The 19,725-nt window shown below is 41.0% G+C and overlaps 1 protein-coding gene across 1 annotated transcript in view; it reads right to left on the bottom strand.

Annotated features, from left to right (window-relative positions):
- Window positions 1-2,854: 2,854 nt before the first annotated feature.
- LOC144773151 (lysozyme g-like) overlaps window positions 2,855-19,725 on the bottom strand; it is a 126,798-nt gene continuing 109,927 nt past the window's right edge. The window contains exon 6 of the mRNA XM_078658007.1: window positions 2,855-3,797. Coding sequence (XP_078514133.1) covers window positions 3,658-3,797 — 140 coding nt within the window. The 3' untranslated portion in view covers window positions 2,855-3,657. The remainder of the gene's footprint in view (window positions 3,798-19,725) is intronic.

A 19,725-nucleotide genomic window follows, 5' to 3' on the forward strand; every position in this document is an offset into this window, starting at 1 on the left:
TGATCACACTTGATGTTACATATACAAAGAATATTCAAGAGTTTGTACACATGACTGTATCTCACAATAACACAGCCAAAATATCAACTTGCACAAATAGTGTATGCACAAGATCGAGTGTCTCAACAAGGTGAAGGTAAGTATAAGTAGAGAAGGATAGATTTACTTTTGTGTGTGTGCAAAAAAGGATGGAACCACCCAGCACCTATGCTCCCTCACGGCACATGGTTCAAAGCAAACACTTAATGCAAATAACATGATTACAGTCTAGCCTCTAAAGTGATTTTAATCTGTACAGATAGAAATCAGTGCATTGTGTCCTAGTGAAAAAAACACAGAAGTGAGACAATAAAGGTACTTTGGAAAGATAGACTTTTCAACACGTGTTTCTTTTAACACACAACTCTAGTTCCTTATTAGGGCAGTTCACCTAAGCCAAACAAGTATGTGGGTAAATGATGCTGACAGCGTTTTAAACTTATTTGCAGTATTGACTTTGGTTGGTAGGGACACTTGGATGGATTGAGGCCGCCAATTTGGGTCTGTGGTCCAGTTCCTAGCTCAAACAAGTGAATGAGGGACATGGCACCTAATGGTATAAGGAATAAGTGGATCCTTACTTGCAGAGTCCAAATGACCCAAGGAGTAAAGCCAGGTGTCAATAAGCTCTCAAGGGGAGCTGCATTGTGCACTGTCTGATTAGTTATTGGATTGCTGCAGGCTCACGGAGCAGTTTTATCCTGCTGGCAACTGTTGATACTTGAGCATGGTTTTGTCAGACAATTCCAAGTCACTGAAACCATACCCATGGAAAATCAATATCTTACAGGCGGAAGCCGGCAGGCTAATCAGGTGGGAGCAGGATTAACCTGCTGGCTCCCGCCTGTGATATATTATTCTTTTATGGGTAATGGCAATTCACTTAAGCAAGCCTAATTGTGTGCCTAAATGAGTTTGATGGCATTTTAAACTCACTTGTAGTATTGAGCTCCGGTCAGGCCAATGACTGGCAGGTACACCTGGTTATTATCGTGTCGGCACCCGCTTGTGAAATATTATTCTTCTACAGGCATGGTTTGACCGACTTGTACTGTCTTTCATGTGCAAGTCTAAATATTAACTGTTATAGGTGAGCTAATACCACTTTGAGAGCCTTCAGTGATTCAATCACTAATCATACAGCACACAATGTAGTGCCCCTTGGAGGGGTTAGTGACATGTGGCCTTACTTTTAGGGCCATTCCTTATCACATTAGGCCCCACATATCTAATTCACTTGTTTGAGGTAGTAACTCAAAGACAGACCCAAATGTGTAGCCTTAGTCCAGCCAGGTGTCCTTGCCAACCACTGTCCTAATCAGAACTAAATACTACAAATGAGTTTCAAATGCTGTCGACTCCATTTAGACTCAAACTCATTTGAGTTAAGTAAAATGTTATTATAGAGGACGAGAGTTTTGTATTAAAAGAAGCACGTTGAAAAGTTTTTGTCTATGTACAGCATCATTATTGTCTCACTTGTAAGTTTTTTTCAATGGACACAATGCACTGATGTCTGTCCACTTAAAACTGTATACAATGTATGTGCTATTTGAAGGATCATCCTTAACATTTTTTCATTGTCTGTGCAGACTAAAATCACTTAAGAAGCTAGACTGTAATCTTATTCTGTGTGTTAAGTTTGTGCATTGAATTGCTTCTCTCTGCTAAAAAGATCAATGTAGCTGAATGAGTTCCAGGTGAACCACTGTTCTTTATATATGATACTTACTTAGGTTCCCATCTTCATGAGGGCTGCTTTTGTTTTGTATTGTGCCCTCCTGGCACACGGCACTCTCTTTAATAACTCAAAACCCCTCTACCCCTTCATAACCTCCACTTACCCCTTCGAATTGCCAATGTTTTTTGTTTTTGCTTAGTGAAAATGTGCTCCCCAAATTTCATCAACATAAAACATAGGTAGAGCATGGCAGCAGCAGTTTGCCATCTCTCACACAATGATCAGTTGCAAGACAAACAGACGCAATGTATGTTACTCACATGTGAACACAGAACATGATCAGCTGTAGAGTGAGGTTGCCTCTGTGGAGGAATAAAGTGCTGGTGATAGCCAGTAGTTACAAAAACTATTGCCTTTTCCTGGCTTCTTTATAACGGAGATAAAAATGTAAAGACCATGGGGCAGATATACAAACCCCTTGCAACACTTTTGTGCTGCAGTTGCATCACTTTTTGTGACGCAGTGGCGGCGTAAACAATGCGCCACGTTGCAGCCCATTTACGTGATAAACCTAAAGAGATACGTCACCTTGTAAAGCCCTGCATCACATTATTTATACCTGCGCCAGTGCCCATGTATGCAGGGTGAGCGTTTCCACGTGGGAAAGCCTCACAGAAGTGACACACAAGATTTCACGGAACCACTTCTTGGACGCCATTGCGTCAAAACCTTATGCCTGCTTGGAGCAGGCATAAGGAGTGACGCAGCGTATTAAGAATAGACCTCCCCATGCATTGCTGGAGTTGCGTTGTGCTTGCAACACGACTCCAGCAATGCGTGCCCTTTGCACCGACAGATGCGTCAGAATTTCTGTCATATCTGTCAATCCTTGCACCATGGTGCGCCGTATTGTAAATACGGTGCGTCCATGGTGGCGCAAGGGTTTTGCACGCAGGCACAGGGTAACTGAAGCATCTATACAGATACATCAGTTTCTTGAAAAGAAGCCTCAAAGACATCACTGAGTCAGACCAACGCAATACTAAAACAATTTCAAAATTAATCGAAGTTTTCCTAAAAGTATTCCTATAAAAAGTACACTTTTCAGTAACAATGAGAACGCAGCACTATGGATCTATATCAATTACTTTATTTTGATTGTAGGGTTCATTTTTCACTTTTCTTTTGAGAATATTGCCACTTTGTCCATGTTCTTTATAGATATTTGCAAAAGTTTCTCTTCAATATCGAGAAGATTACACGGCGTTTTTGAAGCACAGACACATTTTACTTTTAAATTCCCATTAACATTCATGTATGTCAATGTATCTTCCATGAATATATGCGGTTGCAGAACTTCAGGATGGGAGTGGGCCACTCCTGAAAGGTCATGCCCAAAAATCTTTCAGTTTATGTAAATGTTCTTTCTTACTGGAAGTTCAAGGATTGGTTGACACTTTTGTATTTATTACTTGTAAAGAGTTTTAGTATAGAGTGCTACCTAAAGTTTATGTCTCATCCGATAAAATTGAGTACATTAACTCTGAACAGTTTTTGGTGACGTCAGGTATTTCACTGACCACCTCCTCTTAACTTAACTTTTAGGCTGTGTTGGAGTCTTTATAATCAGTGATAGATTTCCCACAAGTTAATATTATTATTGTCCTAATTCAGATACCAGTGGTAAATGAAAATATCCCTAAATTTCTGAAGAAAATTCAAAAGACGAATTAGAATTCACTGGCTGAATTCCTTCAACAATGGGGGTGTATGGTGACGAACAAACAGCTGTTGGATTTCACTCCATATTTATACTTTCCTCTAGAAACCTTATCATATTTTCAGCTACTATGGAACTCTAAATCAGGTCTTAGACAAGTAAGTACATAAATTGATTTAAAAGAACCCAGATCCACAGCGCATGGGAATGGTTATCATCAACACATATATCCGTTGTTTCTATAGAAGACAGCTCGAGCGACAACATCATTGGAGTAGTCTCGGCTGTATGTGCCACTATCCACATTGGGGTAACTTGTAACACTTCCAGGTCCAGCATTGTAGGCTGCAATCCCACCTGAAGGAAGATAAAACAAGGACAGATTTAGCACTAACAGTAAACCGAACTACTGTGAGCATCATTAGGTACTTCCGCGCATACAAGTTTAGGATTTAAAAATTCTAATAAGAGAAATGCTCTAGTGTCACAAACTAATCATTTTGTGCAATAAGTATCGGCTGATGGCCTTATACAGACCAATATTTCGAGCACCAATGCAGTCTGTTTTTCTATAAAGCCGACAAGGAGCATAGCCCGATGATGAAGCATGCCACCTTTGGATGGATGAAGGCTGGTGCTCCACATAGCTAACACTTCCAGTGACCTACTTGGATCAAGATACCTAATACACTATCTAGGACCCCCTAGCAGAACAGTGGACCATCCGCTATATGTATCAACAAACCATTTTGCATTTCCTAAATAGCGAATTTTAAGGAATCGCTATTTAGGAAATGCAAAACGGTATGTATGTACAAAATCGCTTTCCAATAGCGATTCCTTAGCATTCCTTAATTTGAGATTAGCAAATTGTCAATCGCAAATTACCCCTTCATTTCCATGGGCCAGGAGGCCCATAGGAATGAAAGTGCAATTTGCAATTAGCAATTTGCTGTTCGCAAATTAGGGATTTTTCCAAGGGTGCAGGGGTGTCTCAAGAACACCCTGCTGCACCCCTGAAAAAGACATTTGGGGGCATATGGCGCACATACATGCCCTAAGGGCATGTATGGGCGTCATATGGCACCTTTGTTTTTTTTCAAAAAAGCTTTTTGATAAGAATTCGCAAATTACCACCAACTAGAAGTTGGTGGTAATTTGCTAATCCTTAATGGCATTTTTGGCATATTATTTGTTTGATACATTGCATTTAAGGAATCGCTAAATTTGCAATTCCTTAAGTGCAATCGCAAAATAAGGATTAGCAAATTTAGCTATTCCTTATTTTGCATCAAACTTGTTTGATACATTCCATTTGTCTAATTAGCATTCGCAAAGGCCGAAATTCGCAGAATTTCGGCCTTTGCGAATGCTAAATAGCTTGATACATATAGCGGTTAATTATCAAGAAAGGACAATACATTATCGCAGCTTTTATCAGCAGGAAACTGCCACTGAAGCGGCGATAATGGGCTTGATAATATACTCTTGTGAATTCCCACGGAAGCCCAGGTCAACACCAGAACCTGGGCCCAGATTAACACCAGAACCTGGGCTTCTATGGGAATTCACAAGGGCATATTATCAAGCCCATTATCGCCGCTTTAGCTGCAGTTTCCTGCCGATAAAAGCGGCAATAATGTATCGCCCTTTCTTGATAATATGGCCCATTGTACTTTATAAACATTAAGCAAGAAGGACCACAACTTGCAAAAGTCATTGCAATAGTGCAATTACAGTTCATAAAATATAGGAGAGACTTAGTAAACTTAGCACCAAGAAAGAAGTTAAGGATTTATTTTTTTAAATGTCCTTTAAATGGGGTGTATTGCAATAATTTCAGGAGCATTTTACTCTAACAGTACACGTTTCTTAAACTTCCAAATATTCTACACCTTTTTTGAGACATTGCTACTTGGGGTCGGCACAGATATCACAGATTCCAAATTTAGGAAACTGAGCTTTGCTTATATAACACAGATTATACACATTCTAGCTTACATCAGAAAAACGATTCTCCAATTACACAGATATTAGTGGAGACGCAGGTGTCACACAGCAATGTGTTCCCTGAGTTTGCATATGCTTCATAAGGCTTGAAAGCAACTCCTCAGGTTGTAAAGATCTTCTAAACCCAAGCCTCTAATCCATCCCTCTGGTTACAGTTATGCAAAATTATACTCCAAAAATCAAACCTTTTGCACATGTTAAACGGATCTTTCAGAGTCGAGCTCCGGCATCAATTCTATCTCATAAAGCTACACATATCTTCAAGTTAGATATATGACTCAACCAATCTTACACACTCAACGCTCTAACAGCAGCTTTGTTCAAGAAGATCTTGGGATGGAGGGCTGCATATGCCTATTTATAAATGTATAAATGTGCTCTAATAAGATATACATGTGTGAGGAATAGTATACAAAGAAGATGTAAATATGCACCAAACCCCACTCCACAGACCCCCCCAGGATATAGTGGCATGGATTAGCAAATTTAGCGGCACAAATATGGAAATCTAGCGCTATTTTGGCGGCACTTTATTTTACTCATAATCATTCATTTTCAGCCTGAAATCACGAAATACTTGAGGGTCTGTATAGGGAATCTGACTGCTACGATGTGGCACAACATAATAGGTGTATTTGTAGGGCGCTCATTCACTCCAGAGGTGGTATCCTAGTGCTACTGAGAGTAAAGGAAAATGTGTTACCCAACTCACTGGTAGTGTTCATCAAAAATAAATACATTTAATTTTAAAGGAATAACAGTTATGCTAACCTCACCTGAAAGAGCATTTCTAGCTTTTGCCTTGAGTAAACCTTTAACTGGCACCATGGAGCAAGGATGTGTGGATTCTGTCAAGCATAGATTTTGTACTGAAGGTAGCCCTCCTAGTACAAATACTATGCTTTAATACTTATCCTGCTTTGTATGCATGCTGTACAACACAGCACACATGAAAGGTTTGAAAAGCATAGAGAAATTAAAACATTTCTCCTCTGTTATTTCTGCCTTGAGGAGGTGTAAGGTTCTGGTGCAAATCACTGTGTAACATTGTACGTAATAGGGATTTGCATCAAAAGCCATGGATAGCTGCATGGGAACGTCCAAGTACCACCCATGGCACGTCCCCTTGATACAAAGTACTTTGAAATACCCATCTTTCAATTGCAAATCCTGATTTTAATTGAAAGTAAATTCCACAGTAATGCTTTTGTGCTGGGTTTGGATTACAAAGGTAAAGCAACCCCAGTGCAAAGTGTTAGTAAATCCATGCCCTAATGTTTAGAATACATTTACCTGCAGACAAAACAGTACCATTTGAGTTTTCAATATTGTGGTAGAACTGCAGCTTAGTAGTGTTATTAGACATAGTCTCTGTGGTACTCCTTCATTACACCTGAATAAAACGTTGTTCAGCTCTAAATAAATCTTAATACAGATGTTACATGGGGCTAAAAACATTTCTCTGCAAAATATATGTATTGAAATCCCACATCAGCTGGTGTTCCCTTGCTAAAAACATACATTAAAAGAAATGAACATTTATGTTTAAGCAGCCGTTCATATTATCAGGGCAGGACTGTTGTAATAAGACAGATAGCTCAGGAAAACGTTTAGCATACTCCGGTAGGGGACCTCCAGAAAGACTGGGGCCCTGGGCCAGAGCCTACTTTTCCCATGCCATAAAACATCTCTGACTTGAGGTTTGCCTTGTTCCCCAGAGGACTACCCTGCTTCTTGAGGCCTGCTTTGTTCTCCATAAGACTGCCCTATTGCTTGAGGCAGGAAACAGCGTTTACAGTGCTGTTAAAACAACACAATGCTATTACAACGCGGTCATTACAATGACCGCGTTGTTACTACGCATTACCTTTACATCGCAAGTCATTAAAATGACTTGCTGTAGGGGGTGCTAAAATATCGGATATGAAATCCAACACCTTCCCTGCTGTTGTGCAAACTGGAGTAGGAATAGTAAATAATATTATTACTAAGTCCAGCGCGAAGCCTACAGCAAGTTGATGTAATGACTTGCGATGTAAAGGTATTGCGTACTAACAACGTGGTCATTGTAACAACTGCATTATAAAAGTACGCGATGTAATACCATGCGTTGTAATATGCTATATTCCTTGAGGCCTGCCCTGCTCTGTGAGAAAGCAGTCAGAACCTGCTCCCTTCATCCTAGGCTACCTGAGTGACTCCAAGGATCAGATGACTGTGCCACAGGGACATAACAAGCTCCAGAGGCCTCCCTGCCACTGCCCAGCTGGCCTGTTGCAACTGGACCTCCTGGCCCCTGCTGTAGTGAGTTACTGATCTCCAAGAGGTGCCATTTGTGGTAAGATACTGCCACCCATGACAACCGCCAATGCTAAGCTCAGGTGAACCGACTTTTCACAATACAGTGGCAATCAGCAACACAAGTTCTACACTTCATACTATAGCAACAACAGCCTATGGTAACCGCTAACCCAAAGCCTCAGTAATGACCATCCATGATGCCCTACCGGATCCTCGCATGGCAGTGGAGACCATCCACGACGCCAGCCCTGCTCTTCGCACTACATCGATGACTATTCATGATATTCTCCCTGCTCCTCGCAGCCTCCTCCACCACGAAGTGGACTTTTCGTGATGGACTTTGAGAAGGTACCTTTTTTTAGTGGGATTAACCTGGTCTCGTGATCCGGCCCATGCTCCATTGTGGTTGGTCTGAACTTGTGACTTTCCCCAGACTAGCACGACTAGGTGACTGTGAGTGGCACGTTGTACTTTTAGGAGCTATACTTACCTACAACTTTGAAACTTAATATCTCTGTTTCTTTTTATTGTATTTGTGTGGCATTGGTCTCATTTTGTTTATTGAAATTTACTATGTTATTCAAAAAAGTTCTTGGGTTGTGTTTTCACCTTATTACTGTGTGCTGCATAGATACACTATGCCTCTACGTTTTAAGTCTGACTGCTTTGTGCCAAGCTACCAGATGGCTAGGTACAGGTTAATTTAGTGACTTTTGTGGTTGACCCTAACAAGGATAGTGGATGTTGTCCGAGTGGGCCTGCTATTCCCCTCAACCAGTAACCCACATTTTTACAGATATTAAATTGATTTGATGGATAAATTAAAACTTAATAGTCATTGCAGCTACCAGACTAGAAGAGGTAATCTAAAAGAATCAATGTTTTTAATTGCAGATGGGAGTTTTTTTCAGTTGTGGGCATGGTCTTTTATAAAGCAGATCTGATAACCCTACAGGGTATTATAACCTTCAGCGTAAATTAGAGCACCATCCAAAAAAATAAACTGGGTTCCCAAGCTAATGGATGTATTTATTGATGTGTTTTTCTATTTATTTGAATGAATGAATGATTTCTTTAACTTGGTATAGCACTGTAATACTTAGACATGCACCAATGCTTATTTAGGTTTGTTTGGGCTAAGGTCTAGGCCACTGTAGTTGTTGAATAATTGTGAAGTAGATATCTACAACTATTCTGATATATCTGAAGGGTCCAAGATCCTCCATTAAGTACCGGACCTTTCTGATATGGTCCTTAGCACAAATGCAAGCAAAATTTTCCATTAGTAAATGGGTGTCCTAAGTGTCACTCTAGAATGCAGAAAGATCTAATTGAAATCAAATTAGGAAGAAAATAAGTCTAAAGTAGTAAAACTTTCATTCTGAGGTAGAGCTTTCACATTTTTACAGTGAAATAATTGGAAGAGCAGGCATGTGCATGAGATTATAAGTGCTCCAAGCTGGCAGCACCAGCACATACATTTTCTTTAAGTCACCTGCTCATTAAGCATAACTTTCATATGGTAGGCAAATACAGTATAATCTTCGAGAAGATAGCTATGGACTTTGGTGTGAAGGTACCAGAGAACTAAAAGAGGGAAAATGGAGTTGTTATGCTCACTGTAAACAGAATCAAATGAATGTCTGTATTTGTAAAGGAGCATGCTTGATCTGTGGGTAGCTGTTTCAAAGAAAAGAGCAAGTTCCCGCAGGCAGTTAAATGAGTAGCCAAGCGTCAAAGAAATCCCGGTGTCCTGTGAATAGGAGAAATGCTGCTGACAGCAGTGCTCCGAACAGCAAGTGCCACTGAGAGGCAGTAGACAGATTTCAAGGAAGAAACAGTAATACTTCATGGTCAGTCTGAAACCTCGCAACCCTCACAATCTACAATATTGAACTCATTTGGCAAGATAAACATTGCTAAATACTTCTAATTTATCATTAAAAGCACATACATCCAGACAATTAGAATTTCTGGCTTCTTCTGTGGCAGGGGTAGAGTGCAGACAAACATCATCAAAAGGGTCAACGTCTGAGGATCTACACCCGCACCATAACTACAACTGTCTCTGGACCACTCACGGCCTACTGAAATTTGTGGAATTCATCCTGGCTAAAGGGGTTACTAATTTTAATATTCATATGATAGACCTTCCAACCAGGAAGCAATTCCTGCAGAAAAGGATGTCACTATGGGACCATGTGGAAAAGAAAAGAGCTAGAGCTGAGTTACAGATTGATTATTTGAGGACTGCACCTTAATATATGAATCAAGCACTTCTCTTGTCTTTGCTAATGCTTGCACACATCATCATGAACACATGCTGTTTGCATAATACCATACATATTGACTCTGTCGTTGCTTGTTAAGATTGTGGCCCTAAAAGTCACCTGTCCATCTCTTTCCTCAGGCTAAGAGAGTGAGCAGGGAGTTCTGTTCTGCTCCTCCTAAAGGGCGTCAAATCGAATGCCTTGGTTTGCAATGGGGCAACCTTGCTCTGCGAGTGACTGTTTAAAAAAAAAAATGCAGTGCTTAATTTGAGCCGATGGTTTCCTGTGTTTGGCACCTGCACTTAATTGTCAACACTGGCACTTATGACAGCTGCCACATGGTGGCTCTGTTTGTATAATTTTGAGATGAGCAGAACAGCAATTGTTTATTATTTCAGTATACATTAAAAACAACTAATACCTGTTATACAAGTCATTTTTAAAGGCTTTTGGTGGCAATGTGTAGTAAATGCTGCAAAGGCCTCCTGACGAGGGCCCTGGTGCTTTTTTTTATCACATATTAAACACTGAAAACATGGACTGCATGTTCCAACGGGCAGTTCTGTGAGCAGCCAGGTGACAAATAAGTTACCACATTCTCTGAATACAGAAACGGTTGATGCCATGCCCCGATAGGCATGTGGCAGTTGGAGGCCGCTGAAAGATTTCATGAAAGAAACAGCTAAGAAAAGCAACTCAAAGACAGATGTCTTTGCTGTGACAAGCATCAGCGAATAAAAAATGCTAAGCTTGAAAACCTGTTGGCTCATCTCATCCAAATGTAATTGACACTTACAATAAGCTGGAGCTGAAGGTTGCTGACCCACACAAGATAATGTCAGAAGGGGCTTATACGAAGCCCACTCTCTGTTCAAGAATGACTTAATGCTGCTACTTACTCAGAAATATGTACCTACATTACCCTCCTCCTGTCAATTTTGCCTCCCCATCTCTTGCAAATGTTTTGCATACTAGTGTTGCAGGGATTCTGCACAACACAGAACTATGTGCAGGATTATAGGACCTTGTGTATAGGGACTGGGTTTTTCTACCACCTTAGTACCCACGAGCCCAGGACTGACTAGATATAGTGTCTCACTTGCTCTCCTACTCACTCACAGAGAAACAAATGATTAGACACCCCAGAACACAACACTCCCCGATCTCTCAGGAATCACGGTAACAAGACACACCCTTTTCGCTCGCACTCTTGTACTTATCCACAAAAAGATCTGACAGAGACACAAAACAGTTTAAATTATTTATTTTAACTAACGTACCCTAACATGCAGTATACGGGCCATGACAAGCAAGAAAATGCAGAGTACGAATATAGTCAGCAGAGCAGCTAGTCCATAAATCATGAATGGAGATGTCATCATAAAAAGACAATAGAGCTTAACCTCCCTCCCCTTGTTACAAAGCAGTATTATTATATATTAGAAGATATCTGTGCTTTGTCAGCAGAACCCATACCTTGGCCTATAGATGGTAGATCTACATTGTAGGTGCTGTCTCGCTCTTCTCCCTGAAAAGGTCCCTCTCCAAGTGTGTGCTACTTATTCGTCTATTCTAATAAAACCCAAGTCAAACAACAGCTGCATCGGTGTGTTTTGTCTAAGGGCTAAGGCCTGGTGAAAACAAAATAACAAGGGGCATTGTTGTCCGGTCTTGCACATAATGTTCAGTCAAAATCCCAGGAGCATGCAGAGAGTGAATACAGCGATGAGTTCTCATGTGAAAGCAGCCATAGAAAATATTGTAAAAGTTGCATAGTAACATGCGCACTGCAGCCAGCTGGCTGCAACATGCTCATGCTAACTTCGTGAAGACGACAATGTCCCCCTGGGCCACATGACACTAGCTGCTATAATGTGTATGTCGGCCTCCTGCAATTTTAGTTTTCCTAATAAAATTGTAAAGAGCTCTGACACCCATGGATCTAGTGTAAGCTATATGAAACTGTAAATAAATAGATAAATGAATACATTAGTGTACATAAGTTGGGATACTGGACCATGATAACCATGTGGAGGAATAAGTAATAAAACAAGTATTGTGACTAAAACTATTGTTTATGTCAACAGTGCAAACACATGAGGGGTCCTGTGTCCCCGAATCTACCCACTCTACAAAAGAGGATGTTTGTCAATCCTCTACAGGTCAGCGAAGTAGTGAAGAACCAGATATGGGCTATAATATCACACAAGTTATATTTTCTTCACAGAATAAGACTAAAAAGATCAGTACCTTAAACAATTGCATATATGAATTAATGACAGACTCAGGATATATAATTCTAAATGGATGACTAGTAGAAGATCAACCGGCCTCCTCAACCTATCGCAGGCCAACAGTGTCTTCAATTATGGATTTTACTTTGGTGCATTATTCCTATTTCCATCTCTGTAAAAAGTAGGCTATTATACCAAGACCTGAGAGTGATCACGATCCTCAAAGGCTAGTCGTCAACATAAAGCATGATTATTGGGAGACCCATGCAATGGCCAATAGTGGCAGACTGTATTTGGAATAATACTCTAAAAGAGAAGGCATCCAATCCAGAAGGAATCATGTAATTGAGTTCCCAAAAAGATATTGTACTACTAAACACTGTTGGCCAGATGCTTGGCAATCTATATTAAAAAATATATTATCTAGTCTTGTGCCAAACTTACAGGAATCATGAACTAAATTTACAAATAAAGCAGGATAATATGAATAATGCCTATGCCAAATTATATCATGCTATATTAACCAGGAAAGAACGAGCATACTGGTCTCTGGTGGGACATAGTAAAAATTCATATAAGCAGCCAGACGATCTGTTTATCCCAAGCAATAAGTGGGAAAATCATCTTAAAGCTTTGTATAAGTCAACTATGACCTGTAATTATACATTGCCAAAAGATGATGGAACATTTGAAGGTATAACTGAAGAAGAAATAGTAGAACTAATAAAGAGTGCGCGCTCATCTAAGGACGCAGGACCAAATGGTATCCCAGTAGATTTGATCAGGTTAAACATAAACTTTTTTTGGAGTATGCTGCTAAAACAGCTGTTTTAAAGGTAATTAAGCATGGAAGAATACCATCTTTCTGAAAAGGAACGATTGCCCATCCAACATACAAACAAGGCCAAAATCTGATCCGTCCAGCTATAGATTAATAGTGTTAATGGACTTTAAAGGGAGATTATTTGCAAAACACCTTCAAAACAAATTAAGGTTGTGGTAGAGGAAAAATCATTAATACCAATAATGCAAACTGGATTTTGCTCAGGGTGTTCAATAATTGATAACATCGTTTCATTGGCTCTATTAGGAAAAAAGCAAGTTTGCGGAAAATAACTATATATGCCTGTTTTGTGGATTATTCAACAGTGTTCGATAAGGTTAACCGACAAAGGCTATGAAGCAAACTAACAACATGGGAAATTGATCCGAATCTTCTGAATGTTATCATCGGCACGCATTCAGAAACATGGCTACAGGTAAAATTGGCACACGACAATACGTTATCACCATAATTTGATACCATAAATGGCCTTAGTTCTGGAAGGGGTGGGTTACCCAATATACCCTTGCGAGCTTGGGCTAAAGTTTAAAGTTTAAAGAAAATTGCTAGCAAGGGAATTTGTTCCTGATTAAATTGCAGGATCTTGATCGGTTATTTATTTATATCTCAGATCAATGAAATGTATTAAAGACCTGTTATTCTTGTTTTTTGTCTCATTCAATTGGACACAGTAATCAAAATACATAGGAATAATGAAAAGCTACACGGATATTATGTTTGTAAAAGAAAATTTCATTTTTATATGATTACTTAAAAAGGGTACTGTTACAATAAATGAAAGGAATTGATCAAAACACAAATGGACTCAGAAATAAATGAATTGTTCTACTCGTCCACCTATGCTGCCGTCCACCCTATATCTATAGGTAACAATGAATCCTGTGTTGCTTCATACAGTGATTCAAATTGTTTAATAGTTCAAACTTCAAAGATGTGGACAAAAAAGTCGACGTTTCGGGCTTCTAGTTGTTACATCCTCAAGGCCATCTTCAGGACAATTCAAATTTTGAGAGAGTAGAGACCCCCATTTTTGTTGAATGTAGGCCCAGAAAGACGATGGAACCTTTATTTGCAGTTTTCAAACGTCCTTTTTACTTTGGAATGTTTGAAACCGAAGTAGAAGATGGAGCGACTGTATTCTTTTCCGCGTCTCCACAATGTATTTGTTTTGACTTCCGACGTATCGGAGCTGGCTCAATCGTAGCGTAATCTCGCGAGAGGCAAGGTTGTGTTCTCGCATCGTTGTTATTTTCTCTCTATATTGCTGATATAGATATGGGGTTAAGTTTGGATATGGGCATTGCACCAAAATTAGGAGGTAAAGAAATAGTGTACCTAGCACACCCGGATGACATAGTGGTCTTGTCTCTAACTCCCAAAGGAATCCAACATCAACTGGACCAACTACATACCTACAATGCAGCAAATGGATTGATAGTCAATATGCCCAAGACAAAACATGTGACATTTGGACAGTCTATAAAACCTAAAAGGTGGACACTTGGAGAAACTTCAATTGAGGTGATGGAGCAATACAACTATCTTGGAGTAATCTTTGATAACAAGTTTTCATGGTCAAGTCATTCGGGTGGTAAAAATTCAAAATCAACTGTGATTACTAAATCAATTTCGATATTCATGAAATTTTTCAGAGGGAAAGCAATTAGTCCATCGCTTAAAGCGTTACAAATGAAATTGATTCCATACTTACTATATGCATCTCCAGTAATGAGTAAGAAAGTCATTCTTGAATTTGAGAAATGTTTAATGGAATGTGTACGCACCTTATAAATCTCAGACAGGCAACCCCACATTGTATCATGAGATTGTAATTTGGTCTAAAATCCCGGGAATTTTTGTAATGTAAAGTAAGGTCCACTTATATAGCGCGTCTGTCACCCAAAGGGTATCCTGGCGCTTAGATTACTGAGCAGCGAGAAACGAACAGAGAAGGCACATTCTACTCTCTAGGGATCAGCCTGGTTTTCAGTTCCTTCCTGAAGCAGGACAAGGTGTTCAATTGTCTAAACTCCAGGGGACGTGCGTTCCAGAGTCTAGATGCTGTGAAGTTAAAGGATCTGTCTTCCATTCGCACTTTCTTAACATGGGGAACACAGACCAAATATGCAGAGGATGAGCCTAGGGATCTAGTAGGCGAGTACCATAAAATTTCCTTTGTAGTACATTAGGCCGATTTTGTAATGTAATGTAATGTAATTGCCCATTTATACCGCGCAACAATCGCTCCAAGGAGCATCTCGGCGCCCCTGCAAGGTCACCCTAATAGCAGATGTTATATTAATGCTTGAATTGACCAGGGCCAGCATCACACTAGAGCTCTGGCTGTTATGTCTGGGAGCTTGAAGATCCAGGTTTTTAGTTGTTTACGGAAGTCTTGTTCTTTGTCTAGCGCTCTAAGATGTGGGGGGAGAACATTCCACGCTTTTGCACCTAGTACCGCCAGGGATTTGCCTCCTCGAGTTTTAAGTCTAAACCCTGGAACGGTCAGTAGATTAGCATTAAGGGATCTTAATGCTCGGGTTGGGCAGTATCTTGTGAATTTCTTCCTCAAATATAGAGGGCCTAGGTCGTGGACAGCTCGAAAGGTGATTACAAGCATTTTGTACAGGATCCTTTTAGTTATAGGCAACCAATGTAGTGTGTTAAGGGCTTTGGTTGCTGAGGATTTTCTCGGCCATTTTAAAACCAGCCTTGCTGCTGCATGCTGCACCATCTGGAGTTTATGAGTGACCACTTTGTTAGTGCCAGCATACAGACTGTTGCAATAATCAATGCGTGATGTCACCAGTGCAACCGTAACAGTTTTCCTTGCCTCAAAGGGCAGCAGGTCAAAGAACTTCCTGAGCCCCTTTATCACCCCAAAACAGGTGCCTGCTACTTTTACAGCCTGATGTTTAAAAGACAGGTTGGCATCAAAGTGCACCCCAAGGTTACGAGCCAATACGGTGGTATGCGGTGGGATTTCTGCCATCTCGGGCCACCATAATCTGGGAATAAAATCATTTTTTGGGCCTATTGGCATGATCTCAGTTTTGCCTGTGTTGCATTTTAGGTGGTTTCTCCGCATCCAGTCAAATGTGGCCGTTAGGCAACATTTGAGTTTTTCCTCCCATGCCTGGTTGTCTTTATCCATTACCAGGATGAGTTGAGTATCGTCGGCATATGCTATTACATCCATGCCAAATGACGATATTAACTTTATCAGAGGTGCGGTATAGACATTGAACAATGTCGGACTCAAACTGGAACCCTGAGGAACTCCCGTTATCAGTGGTTTCTCACTGGAACGGAATTCCCCCAAGGTTACCACTTGTCTCCTGTCACTAAGGAAATTCTTAATCCACTCCAGGGCTATTCCTGTAACGCCGGATGTTATTAGTCGGTCTATTAAGATAGTATGAGAGTCCGTGTCGAAGGCCGCCGACAGATCTAATAATATCAGGACGGCCTTCTTACCCTGATCTAAGGCTGAGCGGATGGTTTCAGTAGTGAACAAGAGAGCTGATTCCGTGGAATGTAGGGCCCTGAAACCAGCTTGGCTAGGATGCCATGCTTCGGTGTCTTCCAAAAAGCGTGTAAGTTGTTTATTTACTTTTGATTCTGTGATTTTGCACAGTGCCGGAAGTAGAGAAATGGGGCGTAGATTTGAGAGTATGGTGGGGTCGGGAAGTTGTTTTTTTTGCAGTGGTTTCACTGCTGCCAGTTTCCACTCTGGGGGGACATTGGCCGTGGACAGTGAATTATTAACAATGTCATTTATGACTGGATTGACAGTTTCTGCAATGAGGTGCAGGAGTCTAACAGGGCATGGGTCCAATGGTGAACCTGATTTTGTAGCCAGGATTGCTCGTTCGGTCTCTTCCAGACTAATAGTAGAAAAGGCTGTAAACTGGGTCGCATTATGCTTAATACCGTCAACCTCTTTCTGTGCGCCTGGTGAGGGGATCTCAAAATCCTTCGTCAGTACTGCCCTATAGACAATACAAAGTGCCTTATATTGTACCCTTTGTACAACAGGCAACCAGTGTAGATCCCTAAGGGCCAAAGAGGACAAGGCTCCCCGTGGCCGGTTTAATGCTAACTTTGCCGCCATTGTCTGCACTCTCTGTAATTTCTTGATCAGAGAGGCTGGGGCACCCAAAAGCAGTGCATTACAATAGTCTATTCTGCTTAAGACGATGCTCCGAACCACTTGAGATCTAGTGGCAGTGGGCAAAAAATGGAAGAATCTTACGCAAGACTCGAAGTAGGGACAGACAGGTGCACACTGTTTTATTCACCTGGGAGTCAAACTGGAGATTGCTGTCTATCAGTACTCCTAAATTGCACACTGTATTGGTGGGCATTAGGGAGTTATTAGCCGGGCCAGGCCAGAAGTCTTTTGGAAGGGGACGCTGAATAAGACCTTCCGTACAGCACAAGACTTCCGTTTTTTCCTCATTAATTTGTAAGGAATTTGTTTTCAGCCAATCCGCCGTTTGATGCAAATAGTTATGGAACTTTTCCAGAGACACTACATTGTTGCCCTCAAAAGTGAAGACAAGCTGAGTGTCATCCGCATAATTGATGACATTATTTCCAAACAATTTTATTAAGACAAATGGAGGCCGAAGGTATGATTTAAACAGGATAGGGCTGATAGCCGAGCCCTGAGGTACCCCTGTTTAACATCTCTGTATTGAGAGGAAAAAGATGGCAGAGTCACTGCCTGCTGTCTATTGGAGAGATAGGAATGTAACCAGTCTCGTGCCTTGCCCACAACGCCCAGTTCCTCCAGCCTTCTAATCAGGATCCGGTGGTTAACCGTGTCGAACGCGGCCGACATGTCAAGTAGCACTAAAAAGGCTGTCTGACCACTGTCGGCCCGCATTCTCAGGTCATCCAGGACTGCCACCAAGGCAGTCTCGGTCCCATGTGCGGGGCGAAACCCAAATTGGACCTCGTCCAGCAGATGATTATCTTCAACATACTTTGAGAGGGATTTGGTTACTACCCTTTCTAGAATCTTAATAAAAATAAAGGAGAGACCACTGACTTTTTCCAGCAGTCTGGAACTACAGCTGTGGCTAGGGATTGACTGCAGATATGATATAAAAGTGGGAGAGTTCACCTCCAAACAACTTCCAAAACTTATGAGAGAGTGGGTCCCTAGGGGAACCTGAGGAAACACCAGCAGCAATTACATGAAAATCCTCTTGTGAGGGCATCGGGAAGTGATCCAGGACTGTCATGTGTTCCTTATCAATTATAGCATTGCTTAATGAGGTAACGTTATCTGTATGTAGGTACCCATCCTCATCAGCCGGGGATTTAAGTCCTGTTAAAATTTTACAGCTTTTTTCCTCGAAAAAAATTGCCAGGATATCACACAATTCTTGTGAAGCCGGAATAGTAGATTTGGCACAGTCTGGGTTAGACAGGCCTCTAACTAATCTAAATAAAGTTTGTGATTTGTTAGAGGAGTGAAGAATAATCTCCTCAAGGTACTTGGCCTTGGCTTTGCCTATTAATGCTTTATAGGTGTGGAGCGGATTTTTTAAGGCTGCCGTATCTGCCTCTAAATAGTTCTTCCTCCACTTCCTTTCAGCTTGTTTATAGCTAGTCTTCATCAATCTCAGCTCTTCGTTATACCATGGGGCAGAAGGCTTTTTACAATTTTCAGCTTTCCTCAACGGCGCTAGTTAATCCAGCGAGTTGCAAATCTGATGAAATAGATTCAGGTAGTTTACCTCCGCCGAGTCGTGCATGACAAAACTGTCATTAACAAGCTGGGGGAGGTCTGCTAACCTGAGTATTTTAGACCACTCTCTACTAACTCAAGTAGCTGACAAGTAGCCATCTTTTTGACGGTGGTTGGCTACCTTCAAGGAGAAGAGGACCAAAAAATGGTCTGTCTAGCATTGTGGAAGTATATCTTGTACAGCTGTGTCGCTTTCATTTGCAAAAACGAGGTCAAGCACATGTCCCTTTTGATGAGTAGAATGTAATACCAGCTTTTCAAGATTAACATTCTTACAGGCTTGGAAAAGCTCTTTAAGAGCAGTGTCAAGAGTACCATTCTCCCATAGATTAAAATGTCCAAGGATCAGTAGCTTAGAATGGGAGAGCGCTTAGCTATATATTGCATCAATCAGTGCTTGATAGGCGTGAACATCACCCCCTGGTGGTCTATAACAAAGTAGGCCTGTGCATAAAGCACCATTGGTGCCTTTAAGTGAGAACCCCAGTGACTCACTCCCTGGGGTATCCTCTATGCACAGAGGACAGAAGTTCCAAACATCCTTATATCTGAATCCTACTCCCCCCCCCCTCTTCCATCCCGTCTAGGCTTATGGCAAATTTTATAGCCTGGAGGACAGGCAAGGCCAAGCTCAACTTCCATATCCACTCGCGTCCAGGTCTCCGTTAGAAAAAGGACGCCGATATTATGATCCTCCAATAAAATAAAAATCTCCATATAACGTTTGGCAAGATATTTGGCATTAATCAGCCCGCAGTTAAGAGTCTCTACTGTGGAAATCATGAGAGAGTTCTTACCCGGCCCACTATCTGCTTCAATACTCATGGTCCTATCCCTCTGGTTGTCAAGCTGAACAAGCTCTTCT

Source organism: Lissotriton helveticus, chromosome 8, assembly GCF_964261635.1.
Source record: "Lissotriton helveticus chromosome 8, aLisHel1.1, whole genome shotgun sequence".
NCBI lineage: Eukaryota > Metazoa > Chordata > Amphibia > Caudata > Salamandridae > Lissotriton > Lissotriton helveticus.